Below are 15,233 nucleotides of genomic sequence, written 5' to 3'. Positions count from 1 at the left end.
CTGACTACTATCTCTGAAACAGAGGTCCTTACATGAATATAAACAACAAACTTTGAGAATGAGCTATTGCCTTGATGCTTGCTGAGTGTGTACTTTGGCACTGAAATGGTGAGTGAATGAATGTTACCGTGGATTCCGGGAAATATTATCTAGAGTTTTCACATATGGATGACTGTACTAACATTTAGAGAAATCTGTATGCAAATTAAAGTTCATAATCAGGAAAATGTCAAAATTACTTTTAATGGAATCACTGTGAACCAAGTAGTAACGTGGTTTAACTATAAGTCAGATAAGTGAAAAATTGAAAAGTTAAAGATGGAATGTTTGGTTAATACTATGTATACTTCTGCAGGGATTTATATAAGCATCTTGTAAATTTCGTAGGTTATGAAACTTTCTAATTTGATTAATTTCTCAGTTAACATGTTACTGCTGTAACCAAAGGTACTTTCTAGATTAGAAAACTTAGGTTATAAAAATCATCACAATAATTCGTGGAATGAAATTTGGTTAAAGGTGAAAATAATAGAAGATTATCATGGGAGAACATTATGAATAACTGTTTATTAATGATTTTCAGAAAAGTAACATGTCTGCTAGAAAGAGGGAAATAAGGTGTTACAATTGGGATTTGACCCACTGGTAACAAACAATCATTAGCTCAATACCTTTTTTTATAAACAATTGGCTTTTGAACATTATAAATTACAGATTTCTTTTAAAAGAAAATGTTTCGTAATAAACTAAATAGACCAGTTGAATCAGTATAGCTCGAATAAATTAGACAATAATAAATTTTAATGATAGTAAATCTAGATAAAAGTATCGAAATTTAAATAAATGTGGTTAGCTATCACCAATACAATACAGAGAAAAAATCTGATATTTAAGAAGTACAATAATAGCAAATGTCCCCAGAATGAGATTTTCACTCTGCAGCGGAGTGTGCGCTGATATGAAACTTCCTGACTGATTAAAACTCTGTGCCGGACCGAGACTCGAACTCGGGACCTTTGTCTTTCGCAGGCAAGTGATCTTCCAGCTTAACTACCCAAGCACAACTCACGACCTGTCTTCACAGCCTCAATTCTGACAGTACCACGTCTTAATAGCAAATGTAGGTATACTACTTTGGTGCATCTGAACTGGTTACTAGTTCATTATATACCTGCATGTCCCATACCCCATGTTTGAATGCCATGCTGTAAATTGTGGTTTTGTGGTGTTTATATGTGTAAAAGCTTTGGACAATCTGTAACAGTTTTTCGTTTGGCCTGGATATTCTGATATAATGCTAGTGGAATTCTTCGTAGGTGGTTGACAGGATACAGTAATGAGGACAAAACATAACCATGTATTTCATTTATTCACCTCTCAGTATGAGATACAGTTGCTTTTTGCGTATCGTTATCTGTACCTTACATCTAGTGGCCTAGCGCAGCAGCACCGCCGCCAAGGGAAGGCACAGTGATCGAAAAGCTCTGTTGGGCGCCAGTCGTTACGGGGGCGCGGAAAGCAATGAGTAGTGAGGGGATGTGGCTGGATGTCAGACTTGGTTGGACGGTACAGTCCAACGTACCGAGAGAAGATCGATAAATCCGTTAAATGTTACAGTGTTTGTGGTCGGGATTGAGAACTCATCAGTACCACAAGCGAGTCGTTTGCAAAGACCGGTAGAACCAATGGTTACCTCACAATACTAAAATCAAGCCGAAATAAGGCTGAACGTCAGTACATGTGCGTAGAAACGTTAGCAACGTGAAACGTGGTTTTTACGAAAGACAGTAAGCCTTTCGGTTCTGTGAAGTCAGTATCTCCTTTCAAATCCTTGTCATATCTATTAGAACTAACTGAGTGTGAAGATTTTTCATGGCAGGTGTGTTGATTTTCGTAGGGAATTTACCGATAGGCACACGGTCCCATTTTTGGTCTTCTGGTGGCTGTTACTTACCACTAAGATGCCCACTCTTAGCTTTGCAGCACAAACACTGGTCCAATCCCGTGATGGATACGAATAAGTGAGTAGGCACCTTGCAGTTCGACTCTTGAAAGGACTTTTCCAACCCGTAGTTATCTTCGGAGGAAAAAACGCTTCATCAAGTATAGCGATAGGCGGAAGAAACGCAGAAGAACTGGGATAAGGAAACCAGATGCCACGGCGCTACACGCAATCGACAGTGGGAACAAGAAGAGCAACAGCAAGCGCCAGCCAGTGGCCGGAGAATAGAAACTAAGGAATGCAAATGTCTATGCCACTAACAGTCTCTGAAAGGTTAGGAGAGAAACTAACCTCAGCGCAAAGCGGTCGGCAGTAGCTCTGAAGTAGGGAACTGTGTGAAGAAAACTGCTTGTGAGAAGATGATATTTTCAGTGTTACAAGAAAGTGTTTCCTTTTTTAACGTTTTTGAGGCGAATATTGGGGAAATTTGGAACCCCGTACTCCCATAAAAAAATCTGCGAAGGGAAAAGTAGATGAGGATACTGGAATTTATGAACGGTGAAGTATTTCAAATCAATCATTAACTGAAACTCAAGTTCAAACGGACAATGCGTCCGTGGTAATAGTGGAATGTCCCACAGGATATTCTATGAAAACAATGGAAGGAAGGAGAGTGGAAGTGGAACAAACGGGAAACATGGGAGCACGGTGGATAAAAAGCGCAAAAAGTCAGAACACACCAATGAAGGGAAACACGGTAGAGAAGGAAATGATAGTTAAAAAAGAAAGAGGCTTAAATGCAATGACAGAAACACCAATTAAGAAGAGCAGATGAGAAGATTTTAGCAAACAAATAATGCACTTCATGAAGGAAAATTTTAAAGAACTACAGTCGTCAGTGGCAACAGTGTCATCGAAGGGAGGTTTTTAAAAAAAACTAGAGAAAAAAGCAGGAAACGTATGAACAAACAATTAACACCACAATAGTGAAATGTGAAAAGGGCACAAACGAACAAATACGAAAGGTGAAACCGGAACAGTCGGCGATAAATGAGGAACACGGCAGGTGAATTCGCATAAAGAAAACTGCGTCAGAGGATAGTATGGCAGTGGTTTCAGTTCTCGCAAATGATACAGCAGAACGACAACACACCCAAAAGGTTTGACGAAGTTGAGGGAAAGGTGGAACCAGTAAGCCAAGCTGTGCAAGGGTTGCAAAAAACTGTAGTGCAGCGGGTCGATCTGACAGCGAAAAGTAAATTGAAGCAGGAATTAGGAGCTTTTACTGGACAAACAACTAAGATTACTAAAAGTGACCCACAGATTGAGTACATTATCAGTTGTAAATTCAGTAAATTTTATCCACGGGGAGTACAAGAACCCATAGCTTTCATTAGAAATTCTCCCGTCCTGTTACCTACAAGTTGGACGATACGGAAATGGCGTATGTGATCAGTCGGATGGAAGACGAATCCTATAAATGGGGTACGACGCTAGAAAAGAAACCAATGTCATATCGAGAATTTGGGAAAGTATTTGTTGATGAATATAGGTCCCAAGCAAACACGATGTTATACTAATATCCATTTGCAACCGCAGCATGAGTTCGCATGGGGCATGTACGGAATTTTTAGAATAAGAATATGTAACGAACCCGTACTTAAATAGTCCGTACGACGAGAGAGCAGTTGTAAGACGGATTGTGTGATGATGATGATGATGTTTGGTTTGTGGGGCGCTCAACTGCGTGGTTATCAGCGCGCGTACAATTATCCAATCTTTGCTCAGTCCAATTTCGCCACTTTCCTGGATGATGATGAAATGATGAGGACAACACAAACACCCAGTCATCTCGAGGCAGGTGAAAATCCCTGACCCCGCCGGGAATCGAACCCGGGACCCCGGGCTCGGGAAGCGAGAACGCTACCGCGAGACCACGAGCGGCGGACAAGACGGATTGTGCAAAGATTACCGAGAAACACTCATAGCCACTTAGTAGGTACCACCATTGATTCCTTCGATAAAGCAACGACGATGTATGCCCAGCTGGAGAAAGAAGAAAGGCGGGGGTAAGCAATTAGAGAGAATTTCGACAACACCGGGTGACAGACAGAAGGAAGGTGCGAAACGGAACGAAGAAATGAAGTTTGGATGCAGCGCTGCACAGGACAAGGCGGTTACGCATACAGAGGCTATGGGGCGGGAGGTACCGTAGACGGGAGGAAAATAAGAGTAACGCACATGGGACAAATGTGATACTTGGAAGAGAGCGAGCAGATTAGAGCTTTTGCCAGGTAATCAAACGGAAAACAGGCTGTAGTTTCCGGTGTGGCCCGTCCTTAAACGGACGAAGCGGGCCCGCAACGTTGCAATGTGATTGAGACTGACCAAGTTGTTGTATAAACAAAGAGTCACACAGAGACTGATTAATAAATGACCAAGAAGATTTGATGGAAGAAGAAGTAATTGGCGATGACAAAGCAGTAATAGAACCGATTATAAAACAGGAGTTTATGGAAGAAAAATGAAAACGCTGATTGACTGTGGGAGTCAGATGTGCGCAGTTGCCAACGTTTACAACGCATAATTAACAGAGAATGCAGAAACACCAAGTTAGTTTTAATATTCAAGGACCTGTGGGAATCAGAAGTACATGAACTAAATCCGGATGAAGTGTGTTCGAAATTTAATGGTATTGCGACGTTGGTACCTAGAAAAGCACAAAAATTGTTGAAGTTGATAGGAAAGCATAAACAGGTATTCGGTTAAAAACCAGGGGTCTTAAAAGGACCGCCTTATCGGATCAAAATGAAACCGCACAAACCATATTTTGTGCCTCCATTTAAAATACATCAAACAAGGGAAGAAGCTGTCGATAAGGACCTCCAAAGGATGTTGCCGTCCGGGGTACCTGATCGAATGAGCCAGGGGTCAATTTAACAGCCCTTTGATGATGGTCGTTAAAAAGAACAGGAAAATCACTTGATTTTAGATGTGAGACAAGCGAATAGGTATTTGAAACTGAAAGAGACTGAGCCGTAAACATGGAGGAGGTACTTCGGAGGTTTAAAGGTGAAAAATCTTTTCAAGCTATGATCTGACGTCAGGCCATCGTCAAGTGTTGCTGCATCCTAAATCAAGGCAGCTCACAACCTTTTTATATGAGGGGTGTTGTTAGCAATACCGAGAGTTACCTTTCGGGTTCAAAGTATTTGTTTCGGGGTTTTATACGGACATTGGACAGCGTACTGAAGAAAGTAATTGTGTATGTTAACGATTTGCTAATTGCCAGAAGAGATTGGAATAAACATTTACAAACGTTAAGGGGAGTATTTGAGAGGTGTGGAGCTGCAGGAACTCGACTACATTTTTCAGAAAGTAGAATTCAGAAGAAAAGAAATACAATGTTTACGACATGTGATTGAACACAATGGGATAAAGTCTAAACTGCACAAAACGAAAGAAAATAAGGAATTTCCCTTACCAAGGAATAGAAACCAATTGAAGAGTTTCCTCTGACAGTGTGGGTTTTGTAGACTGTTTCTAGATAACTAGATATTGGACAGTGCAGTACGGCATGAGCTGCTGAAAAATAATAAAGTCTCGTTGTGATCCGATGCGTGTGCCGAAGAACTCCATAAAATCAAACATGGGCTATGTAATGGTCAGATACTGGCTCGTCCAGACCTGTGCAACATGTTCTGTCTACCATGTGAAACATTGGTTTATGGTTTGGGAATCAAGTCCACGTCCTATGACAAGGATGAAGGAAATGAAGAGGAGGTAATATAGACCACTGGTTTCGACAGTAGGACGTTAAACAGCCATGTACTCTGTAACGGGAAAAGAGGCGTTAGCCATAGTATTCGGATATGAAAAAATTATATACTATCTCGCCAGCCGAAAAGCAACCGTAGTGATTGACCACAAAGCCCAATTATTTTTCTGACAACTGATTTGGGACGTGGAAGTTTAACCAGATGGTCGTTAGCGTAGCAAGAATTTAATTTTGAGGTGCAATATATCATAAGAAGCGAACAGGTAGTTCCGGATGCCCTTTCAAGATTTCCAATAGGATTGGACTAATAGCTTTCCGAGGTGAGCACAGAAGAGACTATCTACTTAATAAAGGGAGTGTCACACGAAAAAGTTATAAAATCATGGCTACGGGATGTTATAAGACAACAAAATGGAGACCCAAAATCGAAGTTAGTTAAAGGAAATTGTCATACCGTTAGGGAAGACCATATGATGAAAATCTTCTTGATATACGACCCAGTATTATACCACAGATCAAGGGAAGATAAGGAAGAATGAAGAGCATGCATCCCGGAGGAAAGAACTGACGAACTTGTTCAATACAAAAACCTAAGGTGCGGACATTTCGCTCTCATTGTCGATAAGTTAAAAAGAGATTGTTGGTTCTTCGGTATGGCCAGACGAGCGAGCAGGACTTTACGGACGTGTGATATTTACCTGAAAACAAAAGCAACAATGGTGCAGCGCAATTGTTACATGCATGCAGTATTATCCAAAGAAATTTGAGAAACAATGGCCATGGATTTGATAGGCCCTTTGCCGAAGTCGGTATGGGGGATAGCTTATTTGCTAGTAAGTATTAAATTATTTTCCCGCCGTCTAAAGTTATATCTGCTTAGGAAAGCAACGGGACGCAACAAGCCTGAAATGTGACGAAAGATTAGTTTAAAACTGTGTGTGTGCCAAAGAAGACAGTGAATGACAGTGGGAGTCAATTTACAAGTAAAATATTGATAAACGCTCTGAAACAACACAATTTAAAACCTCTATTTATATCCAGGTACAGAGCACCGTCGAACTCAACAGAAAGAGTTATGAAAGAAATTAGTAGGCTATGTAGGGCCTACTGTCATAACCAAAATAGCAAGTAGACGCAGTGGACGATCATCTCTGAACATCATACACCCCACAACTCCACTGAATATGCTCTGGTGGAAATTTTAATGGAGATGACGCCAGATAGTTTGATAAGAGAAGTGCTGAAGGACATGTCAGCTGAAAACGTGATATGGCAGGAAATATTGAAAAAAGTAGAACAGAAGCTCCTCAAGAAAGCTAAAGGAAAGATGAAACAGTACGATAAAATGGTACATCCGATCATGTATCGAGTACAGTATCTAGTGTTAATATGTACTCACATTCAGTCTAAGAAGGATGGCCATGAAATAACGAAATTTCCTCAAGGCCCCGTATAAAGTGGGTAGCTTAACACATTCTAGCACATTTCAATTGAAAGAATATCACAGTGAGACCTTTCATAGAGGTGAGCAAGTGAAGAAACGATGTTATGACAACGAAACTATATCTGACAGCTAATGATGTAATGTAGTATGAAAAAAAAAAACAAGGAAATTGTGATATTGTGCTGAATGATTGATGTAATTTGTACATGTATTACTGAATGTGCATAATCTAAGTAGATTATGTCTGATACCCATAGCCAGTGCCATTAGGATAATGAAATATATCTAGTAGCACTGTGATAGATTTTCTAAAATTGTAGCCTAGCAATTTGTGGACACATGTTACAGCATAACGCGCTGTTTAGCTTCTGACGGCTAGGAAATAAGTGTATGTCGACACATGCCATGGCGCTTCTCATTTGTTAGCAGACACTCATAGTCACCAACAGTCAGCAGCGCAGTCCAATTAGTGGCTACATGGAGCAGGAGCATCGCAAGTACTATAACGGCAGCGATGCATTACAACTGAACTATGAGAGGCAGCGGAGCGGACTATTCGGTGGCACTCAGAGGTGCTTGGAGAGGTCCGAGGCTGCAGTACTGCGAGTCGCCTCTAGATATCCATAGTCGCAGACAGCAAGACGGCGTCGGCGCAGCAGCGGCGAGTTCGGAAGTATTTGGGGTAGCTCGGAAGGGCACAAGCACAGCTAGTGGCAGAGTTATCGCCAGGGGGCAGCAGCAGCGTAAGAACCTTCACGTTGGCGAGCAGAGATAGCCCCTGGCTACCCAGCGGCCGTGTGTCGGCGAGCGTCAGCAGAGATCGGGGATGGTGTTAGGCAGAGAGGGGAGGGGAGACTGCGGTCAATGCCCCTGACAGCAGAGCGACTTGCAGATGGTAGCTGCCTAGCCGCTACCATTAGACTTGTGCGTAAGCATGAGATCGGCGAAACGTCGGCGTAGGTGATATCGTGTTGGAGGTGTGTACAAGACCCCCACTAGTCAGAACAACCCCAATGCCTGGTAATAAGTAAAAAGAAAAAAGAGAGGATGATAACATGAGAAACAACAATAGTATGTAAGTATTTATTAGGTTAGTTGCTTAATGCAACTGACTACAGTAAAAATTAATAATCTTGAATTTATTGAAAATAAATAAAATAAAATAAGCATAAGTGCAATACCAAGCTAAATTAAATTTTCGGCAAATTAAAATTTTTCTATGAATATATGTATCTCATTTTCATTACTGTACAGTTTGACAGTTTCGTTAACGTTTGAATAATTAGCAGCAATAACTATAAAGGGACTGAATTTTTAATGCGTTTAGTTCCAATGTGCATATAAGCCTTTCGCTCGTATTTGTAAATAATAATCACATATATGAGTAATTTTACCTTAGTTCCTAGTTGAATTACCATATATATATTGGACATTGGACACTGACTTGATTTATGTCAAATGGACTATATTTTGAAATTTTTTGAAACTTTTGTGTTGTTCCGCAGATACATTTCATGTATAATTTTAAAATGGTCTTCAAAAGTTGGGAAGTGTGACTGATAGTATGAGTGGTGTTTTCTTGTTAGAGTTTTCAAAGCTATTTATCCTGAGGTTATCAGTGCAGTGAATTTTTCACATTTTGGGGAGGAGAAGTTTTCTTCCATTTCATCACCACAGGGACATTGTTCTTCTTTCTTTTTTCAAAATTAAATTTGAAAATGTTTAAGTTGGGGGATGTAAGGTTACAGGTATAGTTACTTTTTGAGTATTGGTATCTGTAGCTTACCTGGCACAGCAGCACTGCCAGCAGGGCAATCCCAATGATCAATAAAAGTGCGTCAGTGCCAATCGTTGTGGGCGGCGCGGAAAGCAGTGAGTAATGGGGAGATGTGGCTGGATGTCAGACTTGATTGAACAATACATGCCTATTCACCAAGAGAAGTATGATAAATCTGTTAAGTGTTGCTGTGTTCGTGCACGGGATTGAAAATTCATCAATATTAGAAGCGAGTTGTTTAGCAAAGATTGGTAGAGGCAATGGTTACCTCACAATAGTAAAAACAAGCGGAAATAAGGGTGAACGTCAGTACATGTGCATGGAAAAGTCAGGTGTGTGTAACGTGGTTTGTACGAGAGACACTAAACCTTCCAGTTCTCTGAAGTCAGTGTCTCCTTTCTAACCTTTTTCATATCTATTTGAACTAACTAAGCGCGAAGACTTTTAATGGGAAGTGTGGTGATCTTGATAAGGCATGTACCAGTAGGCACACGGTCCCATTTTTGGACTTTATGTGCAAGTAAGATGCCCATCTAATGCCGTGGTTATATCAAAGAAGGTGGTTTTCGGGACAAAATTGGTCGTGATAGATACGAATCAGCGAGTAGGCATCTTACACAACAGACACTCGCTAATGCACGTTAACAAGTGACAGACTGACATAAAGACGTTAAAATTTTCAAAATGTCGACGGTTATTTCACTGCCATTTTTTTTATAAAACGGAATTTTCAGTTATTAAATCTTAATTTACGTTTGTAATGTATCTCTGAAACACCAATAGATAACAATTTAACAGAGAGGAAACAAATTGTTTTTCTTCAGGTAAACCGAAGCAACCACTCTGAGTGAATTGATACTAATCTCTGATATTTCTGATGCTGTTTGATTTCTCTCCCCTTCTTGACTGTGGAAAAAACACAATTTTTTTAGATTGTGCGTTATATAGTATTTAATGGATTCCCAGTAGAGGCTCCTCGATATATGCTGGATCTACTTGTATCTTCAAGAGTTCTCCCAATGAGACTGAACCCAAGGCTGCGAATAAAGCGAGATGTTGTGACAATATCCACGTGTTCAGTGCCTAATAAAAACAAGTGTTTGGTTGTTAATGCCTACCTGCCACCGCTGCTGGCAGCTGGAGTGGTACCGGTGACGGCAGCATGGCGACCACAGAACTCGTGTGACAGCCGGTGTCAGAAATCAGTGCGAAGAGGACGATAAGAGCCCATCGCGTCGCTTTTATCTTCGTGTATCTGCGCATGTTTCACAGTTATCTCTTAATGTAACGACGTCAAGAGCGCCCTTTCATATCCTCCTGCTATTTGGCACGTCACTCAGCTTCACTGCACTGTGCATATACCTGATTCATTTTATCGATAGGTAGCTGGAAGGGTAGTTGTGGTTGTGACTAACCGATTTAACAGAATATTTCGGCTTAGTCGTGTTGTACATGATTGCGCTCATTAACCGAGAGCACCGTATATGGACAATCGCATTCACCGAATTTAAGCGTCACATTCGAAACGCTAATGGAATCGTAAACAACAAATGGTATGCGGCCAAATTACAAAACAAACAAATTTCAGTATACAAGTAGTAAAAATCACTGCACTTTCAGAAACAGTAGTTTCAAAGTTCAACATGGTCGCCAGCTTAATTGTGCAGTGAATGGATTGTACCAAAGTAAAAACAGAACTTATCCACAGTCATCGCAGAACACATCCAAACCACTCCAAAGCAGTAAAAATTTTGATTTCAGCTCTGTGGTAACTGAAACACAGTATAATGGCTCTGAAACATACAGACGGGTTACTTGCTGCATGAGCTAATGGAACTAACATTGCAAATAGACGAGACGATCCGCTAACAGATACTGCAAAACAACTTTCAGTTTTGTTCTAATAGTGGGGCTGAACTAATCTAAACACTGAACTGGTATCTTCTCTAAATCTTAGGTGACGCTCTGTACAGAGTAAATACACAGGGATGAGAGCTTCGATTCTCTTTAGAATGCTTCAGATGAACAGCAGTGCAGGTTTTTTTAACTAAAAAATTTCCCACAGCAATATTATAGCTAATGTAATACATACTGTACATAAAAGTCATAATTTCAATTAACATGTAAGATATGTAGTTCCTCCACCATTTAAGTAATGGCCTTTAGTTCGTATGATTTTTAACAGCTTGGTAAATAAAATTAAGTTCCATAAATTGTCTTCGATTTTACATTAATTCACTGCAATAACTTTGTCTACGTTCACGAAAGAAATTACATAAATATATGAGTATAACTTTAAAATATCAGCATATTAATGTAGCAAAATTAAGCAGTACTTTCTAAACATTTTCATTGATACCGAAATTGCCCAAATAAAAAGTTTTCCTCAAAATTCACTTGGAAATTTTTTCTTCCAGATTTGATATTAACAACCAACAGTAAGAGGGCACTACCCTCTGTAAACTGGAAGTTAATTAAGATGAAACCTTCAAATTTATTACAAACATAAGTGAAAGAGTTTATGGAAACAATGGCTCAAAAAACACAATCTTCTGTGTACTCTTCTGCTACTGCAAATGAGATGCCTCTGTCTGCTGGCAGCTGCTGACAATAGTAGTAGGGAAATGTGGGCATAAGGGGGAAATGGGTCAACCCTAATTACTTAGACCTACATCCAGCCAATCATCCTGCCACTCACACTACCCTCACCACCACCAATCCCATCTCCACTTCCACATCCTGCCAGCTCTCCTAAGACAAACCACGTCCCTGCATTCTGATGTCACTAGATTATCCACAGATTTGTAGCCAACAGATTCAAGGTATTTCTTAAATGTCATCAAATTTGAGTGAAATTTCTCAAATATGTCTAATGCAAATGGAGAAATTGCAGGAACACCTAAATGCAACCCCCCGTACCCTCAACAGCTCATACCATGAGTACAACTGAAGCACCAATCGCACCACCCCCACCCTCACCACCTGTATGACTGTGGAAGGGATTCTATGTGTTAAATATTTATTAACCTCTAAGAGAAATCTTGTTCTGCAGGAGACATAATACTGAACCATCAACATCCATTGATCTGTGTCAAATTCATCCTATATATAGCCACCATCTTGTAGGTATTGCAGTTGTATATAAACTAATATTTCAATTGCATTATAAGCAGGAACTCATTATTGTTATTCTTCTGGAAAGTGGGTTTTGGAACTTCTGCTGGTAAAGATGTCTGTTCTCATAGTTGCAGGAATACTGCTGCACACCAACACCTACAGTTTGAATCAAACTAACGTGAACTGTGTTATTACAGGAATGTATTCAGGTCACAGTTTCAGTCCACTGGTTGTGCTTGAAAACCAACTATACTGTAAAAGGTAGCTGACATAAATGACGTGCAAGTTGAACCAGCTGTGTGAAATTATCAGCCATGTTTAGACAATTTATGCAAACTCATGTAGTGAAATTATCGGTGTACTTTCTTCAATCTTTAAAAATAATGAAAGAATACATCTGTAACAGCAATTACTTAAATACTTGATATACGCAAATTATGATGTACAAAGAGGCGTTAACCAAAGAACCAGCTGGCATAAGTATGTGGAACGTACAATATGTACAGAAATTTAATCGAAGTTTTTACTGACTTTCAAGCAGTACAATAACATACAACTAGAGGTTGTGATAGCTATTGTGTGTTAACACATCATACTGTACGTGAACCTAACATGCTAGACTCTGTAATGGTACTAAGATTTTATTTAAAACTGTTTATCTATCTAACTATCTATCTATCTAACTACATGTACAAGGGCTTAGAAATACATAAACACTTGATAGTCCTTTTCCCTACAAAATCCCCGACATTTTAATTTAATCCTGTATGCAGCAACATGCTATTATGAAAGAAACAACATCTTTGCAAAGCAGTTTAAAAAAAAATCAATTCGTCATATGACTATTAAAAAAAGTTGAATAGAAATCGGTCTTTTCTACCCAACAATATATGTGCAAAGCTGTAGGTCCTTCAGATTGCGGGGAAATTAACGTTATATGACACTATTAACCCATTCAGATGGACTTCACTTCAAACTTGTATACGTATTTTCAAAAACACATTTCGAACCCAAGTAGGCCTACCAACTACAAAAAGAAGCAAACACAGTTTTTGATGAAGTATCTATAATGAATGTACCAACAACACAACTGTAGCAGTACCAGACAAAGTGAAACCAAATTCAGTCTTCATTTTTCATGAAATAGACCGTGAAAAACAGGGCTGTATAAGAAACTAATCTGTTATGGTACATATAGCTCGACCAATGTCTTCTATATTTCTCAGATTAATTACAAGTCCCAAACGAGTGGGGGTGTGACAATACAAGCCTTAACATGCTAACGCAGACTACCTACAACTTCTTTAAATCTATATATTTGAAGCTGCACAACAACAACAATAATGAAGTTACTTCCATGATTTTGCACGTAGAATATGATGGCTGAATTACCGAGTGTAAGTATTTCTCACATATATCTTATACTTTGGTAATGTTTAATAACAATGATGAGAGAATAGTTATTTAACACCAAGACGTTATAATTCTACGAAGGAATGGCTTTCCATACATGAAAGGGAAATTAGTATAAACAGACGAATCTGAAACATAACTGTATAACAGTTTACAACAGAATTGTGACCAGAGCTTCTACAGTTTAGTAGATGACATGTATTCGAACTTTTGAAGCTCATCCCAGGAAGGTAATAAAGATGGATGAGGTATGTTGAGAGTGAGACAATCCAAGAAACAGCACCAGTTGTCATAATTGACTATGCAAAACAAAATGAAATCGTTAACATAGGAACTGCTGAATATATGGAATATTAGGCTAAAGAAAATTTCCCAGTAGGCACAGCTGCATATTCGTTAATACTTCAAAATAAGGTAACTAATTATCCATCACTCACTGGACTAATACAATGAGTTGTACAAAAAGGAATTGAAATCATTTGAAGGATTTTATGATGAGAATGGGGAATTTATGGTGATAAACATCGGTTTTCGTAACATTTGAGAGGAGGGAGAGGCGATGGAGGAGGTATTGTTACAATTTTCTACGTGAATGTGTCATCACAAACAGCATTGTTAGATGTCAAATGCTTCAGCACATGAAGAAGTGAACTACAGGGGGCCTGTAAACCCCATGGTTTGCTCAGGAACGGAACTAATATTCATTACACAGAAATGTTAAGATATTAGATCCTACGAACACACATATTTATTTTGAAGGATGTGAAAAGGTGACTTGCGCTGTATCCATATATGAACATGCTGCGGTAGAAAATCTAGAAGATAATAAATATCCTGCGTTACATACTTTTAACACTCCAAGTGATACATTTATGAATGCATATGAAAAAATGTACTGTTACTTTTAAACTGGATGACAAATAAATAAATTACTGTTTTTAATAAAACATAGCTGGTTTACATCACTCACATCAGCACAGTTCATACAAATATATTTACTCCTTAGCAGATGCAACGATTAATTATTTGCATGACATGACATGATGCAGCAGCGATCTGTATCGAAATGTCAGTGCTATGGTGAATAATGTAATGCACGACATGGGTAAATACTGGAAATCACAGTTAGCTAGGAGAGGGATGTGAGCATTATATTTCTTCGTAGAGGCATGATAGAACTTTCTAACAACACGCATAAACTTCACTGGACCATAGCAAAAGGACATGCCACAACATGCTCAAGTACTGGAAATCGCCTTTAGCCATCTTTGCACCGCTGTCAAAGAGGTAACGACAGTAAGTGGTGGTGGCATACATCTTGTTATCTCCAGATGTAATGCACAGTCATTAACGTTTGCAAATATGCGCAAGTATTGGAAATTGTGGTTAGTCAGGAGACAGACATAGCCATTAGATTTCTGCAGTAGTGGCTCGATGTGTACAACAAAAACGTTTGCGTAATATTACTATAAAAACTGAATGTGCATGCACTGTTAGCAGTGGAAATGAATACAACCGTGGATAACTTGTACAATTTAGCTCAGTGGGTAGTTACTATAACACTGAGCTCTACATGTAATGTGTTCAACCTGCATGAAGATTTGGTATGTAACTTTTTACGCACATCATTGCAGTCTTAACATTATCATGTAGTCACTAATTCAAGGAAAGCAAAAATGTACCAAACCTTCAATACATAACTGAATTGGCCAGGCACTATGGGCAACAGCTCGAGCTGCATGAGCAAATGGTGTGTACGGAT

General features: G+C 39.3%; 1 protein-coding gene across 1 annotated transcript in view; it reads right to left on the bottom strand.

Moving 5' to 3' along the window:
• The window catches only part of LOC124613926 (facilitated trehalose transporter Tret1-like), a 127,409-nt gene extending 117,275 nt beyond the window's left edge, over positions 1–10,134 (bottom strand). The window contains exon 1 of the mRNA XM_047142679.1: positions 10,060–10,134. Within this exon, the coding sequence (XP_046998635.1) occupies positions 10,060–10,105 (46 nt within the window). The 5' untranslated portion in view covers positions 10,106–10,134. The remainder of the gene's footprint in view (positions 1–10,059) is intronic.
• Positions 10,135–15,233: the final 5,099 nt, after the last annotated feature.

Source organism: Schistocerca americana, chromosome 4, assembly GCF_021461395.2.
Source record: "Schistocerca americana isolate TAMUIC-IGC-003095 chromosome 4, iqSchAmer2.1, whole genome shotgun sequence".
NCBI lineage: Eukaryota > Metazoa > Arthropoda > Insecta > Orthoptera > Acrididae > Schistocerca > Schistocerca americana.
This window is presented reverse-complemented; position numbering and strand designations above follow the sequence as displayed.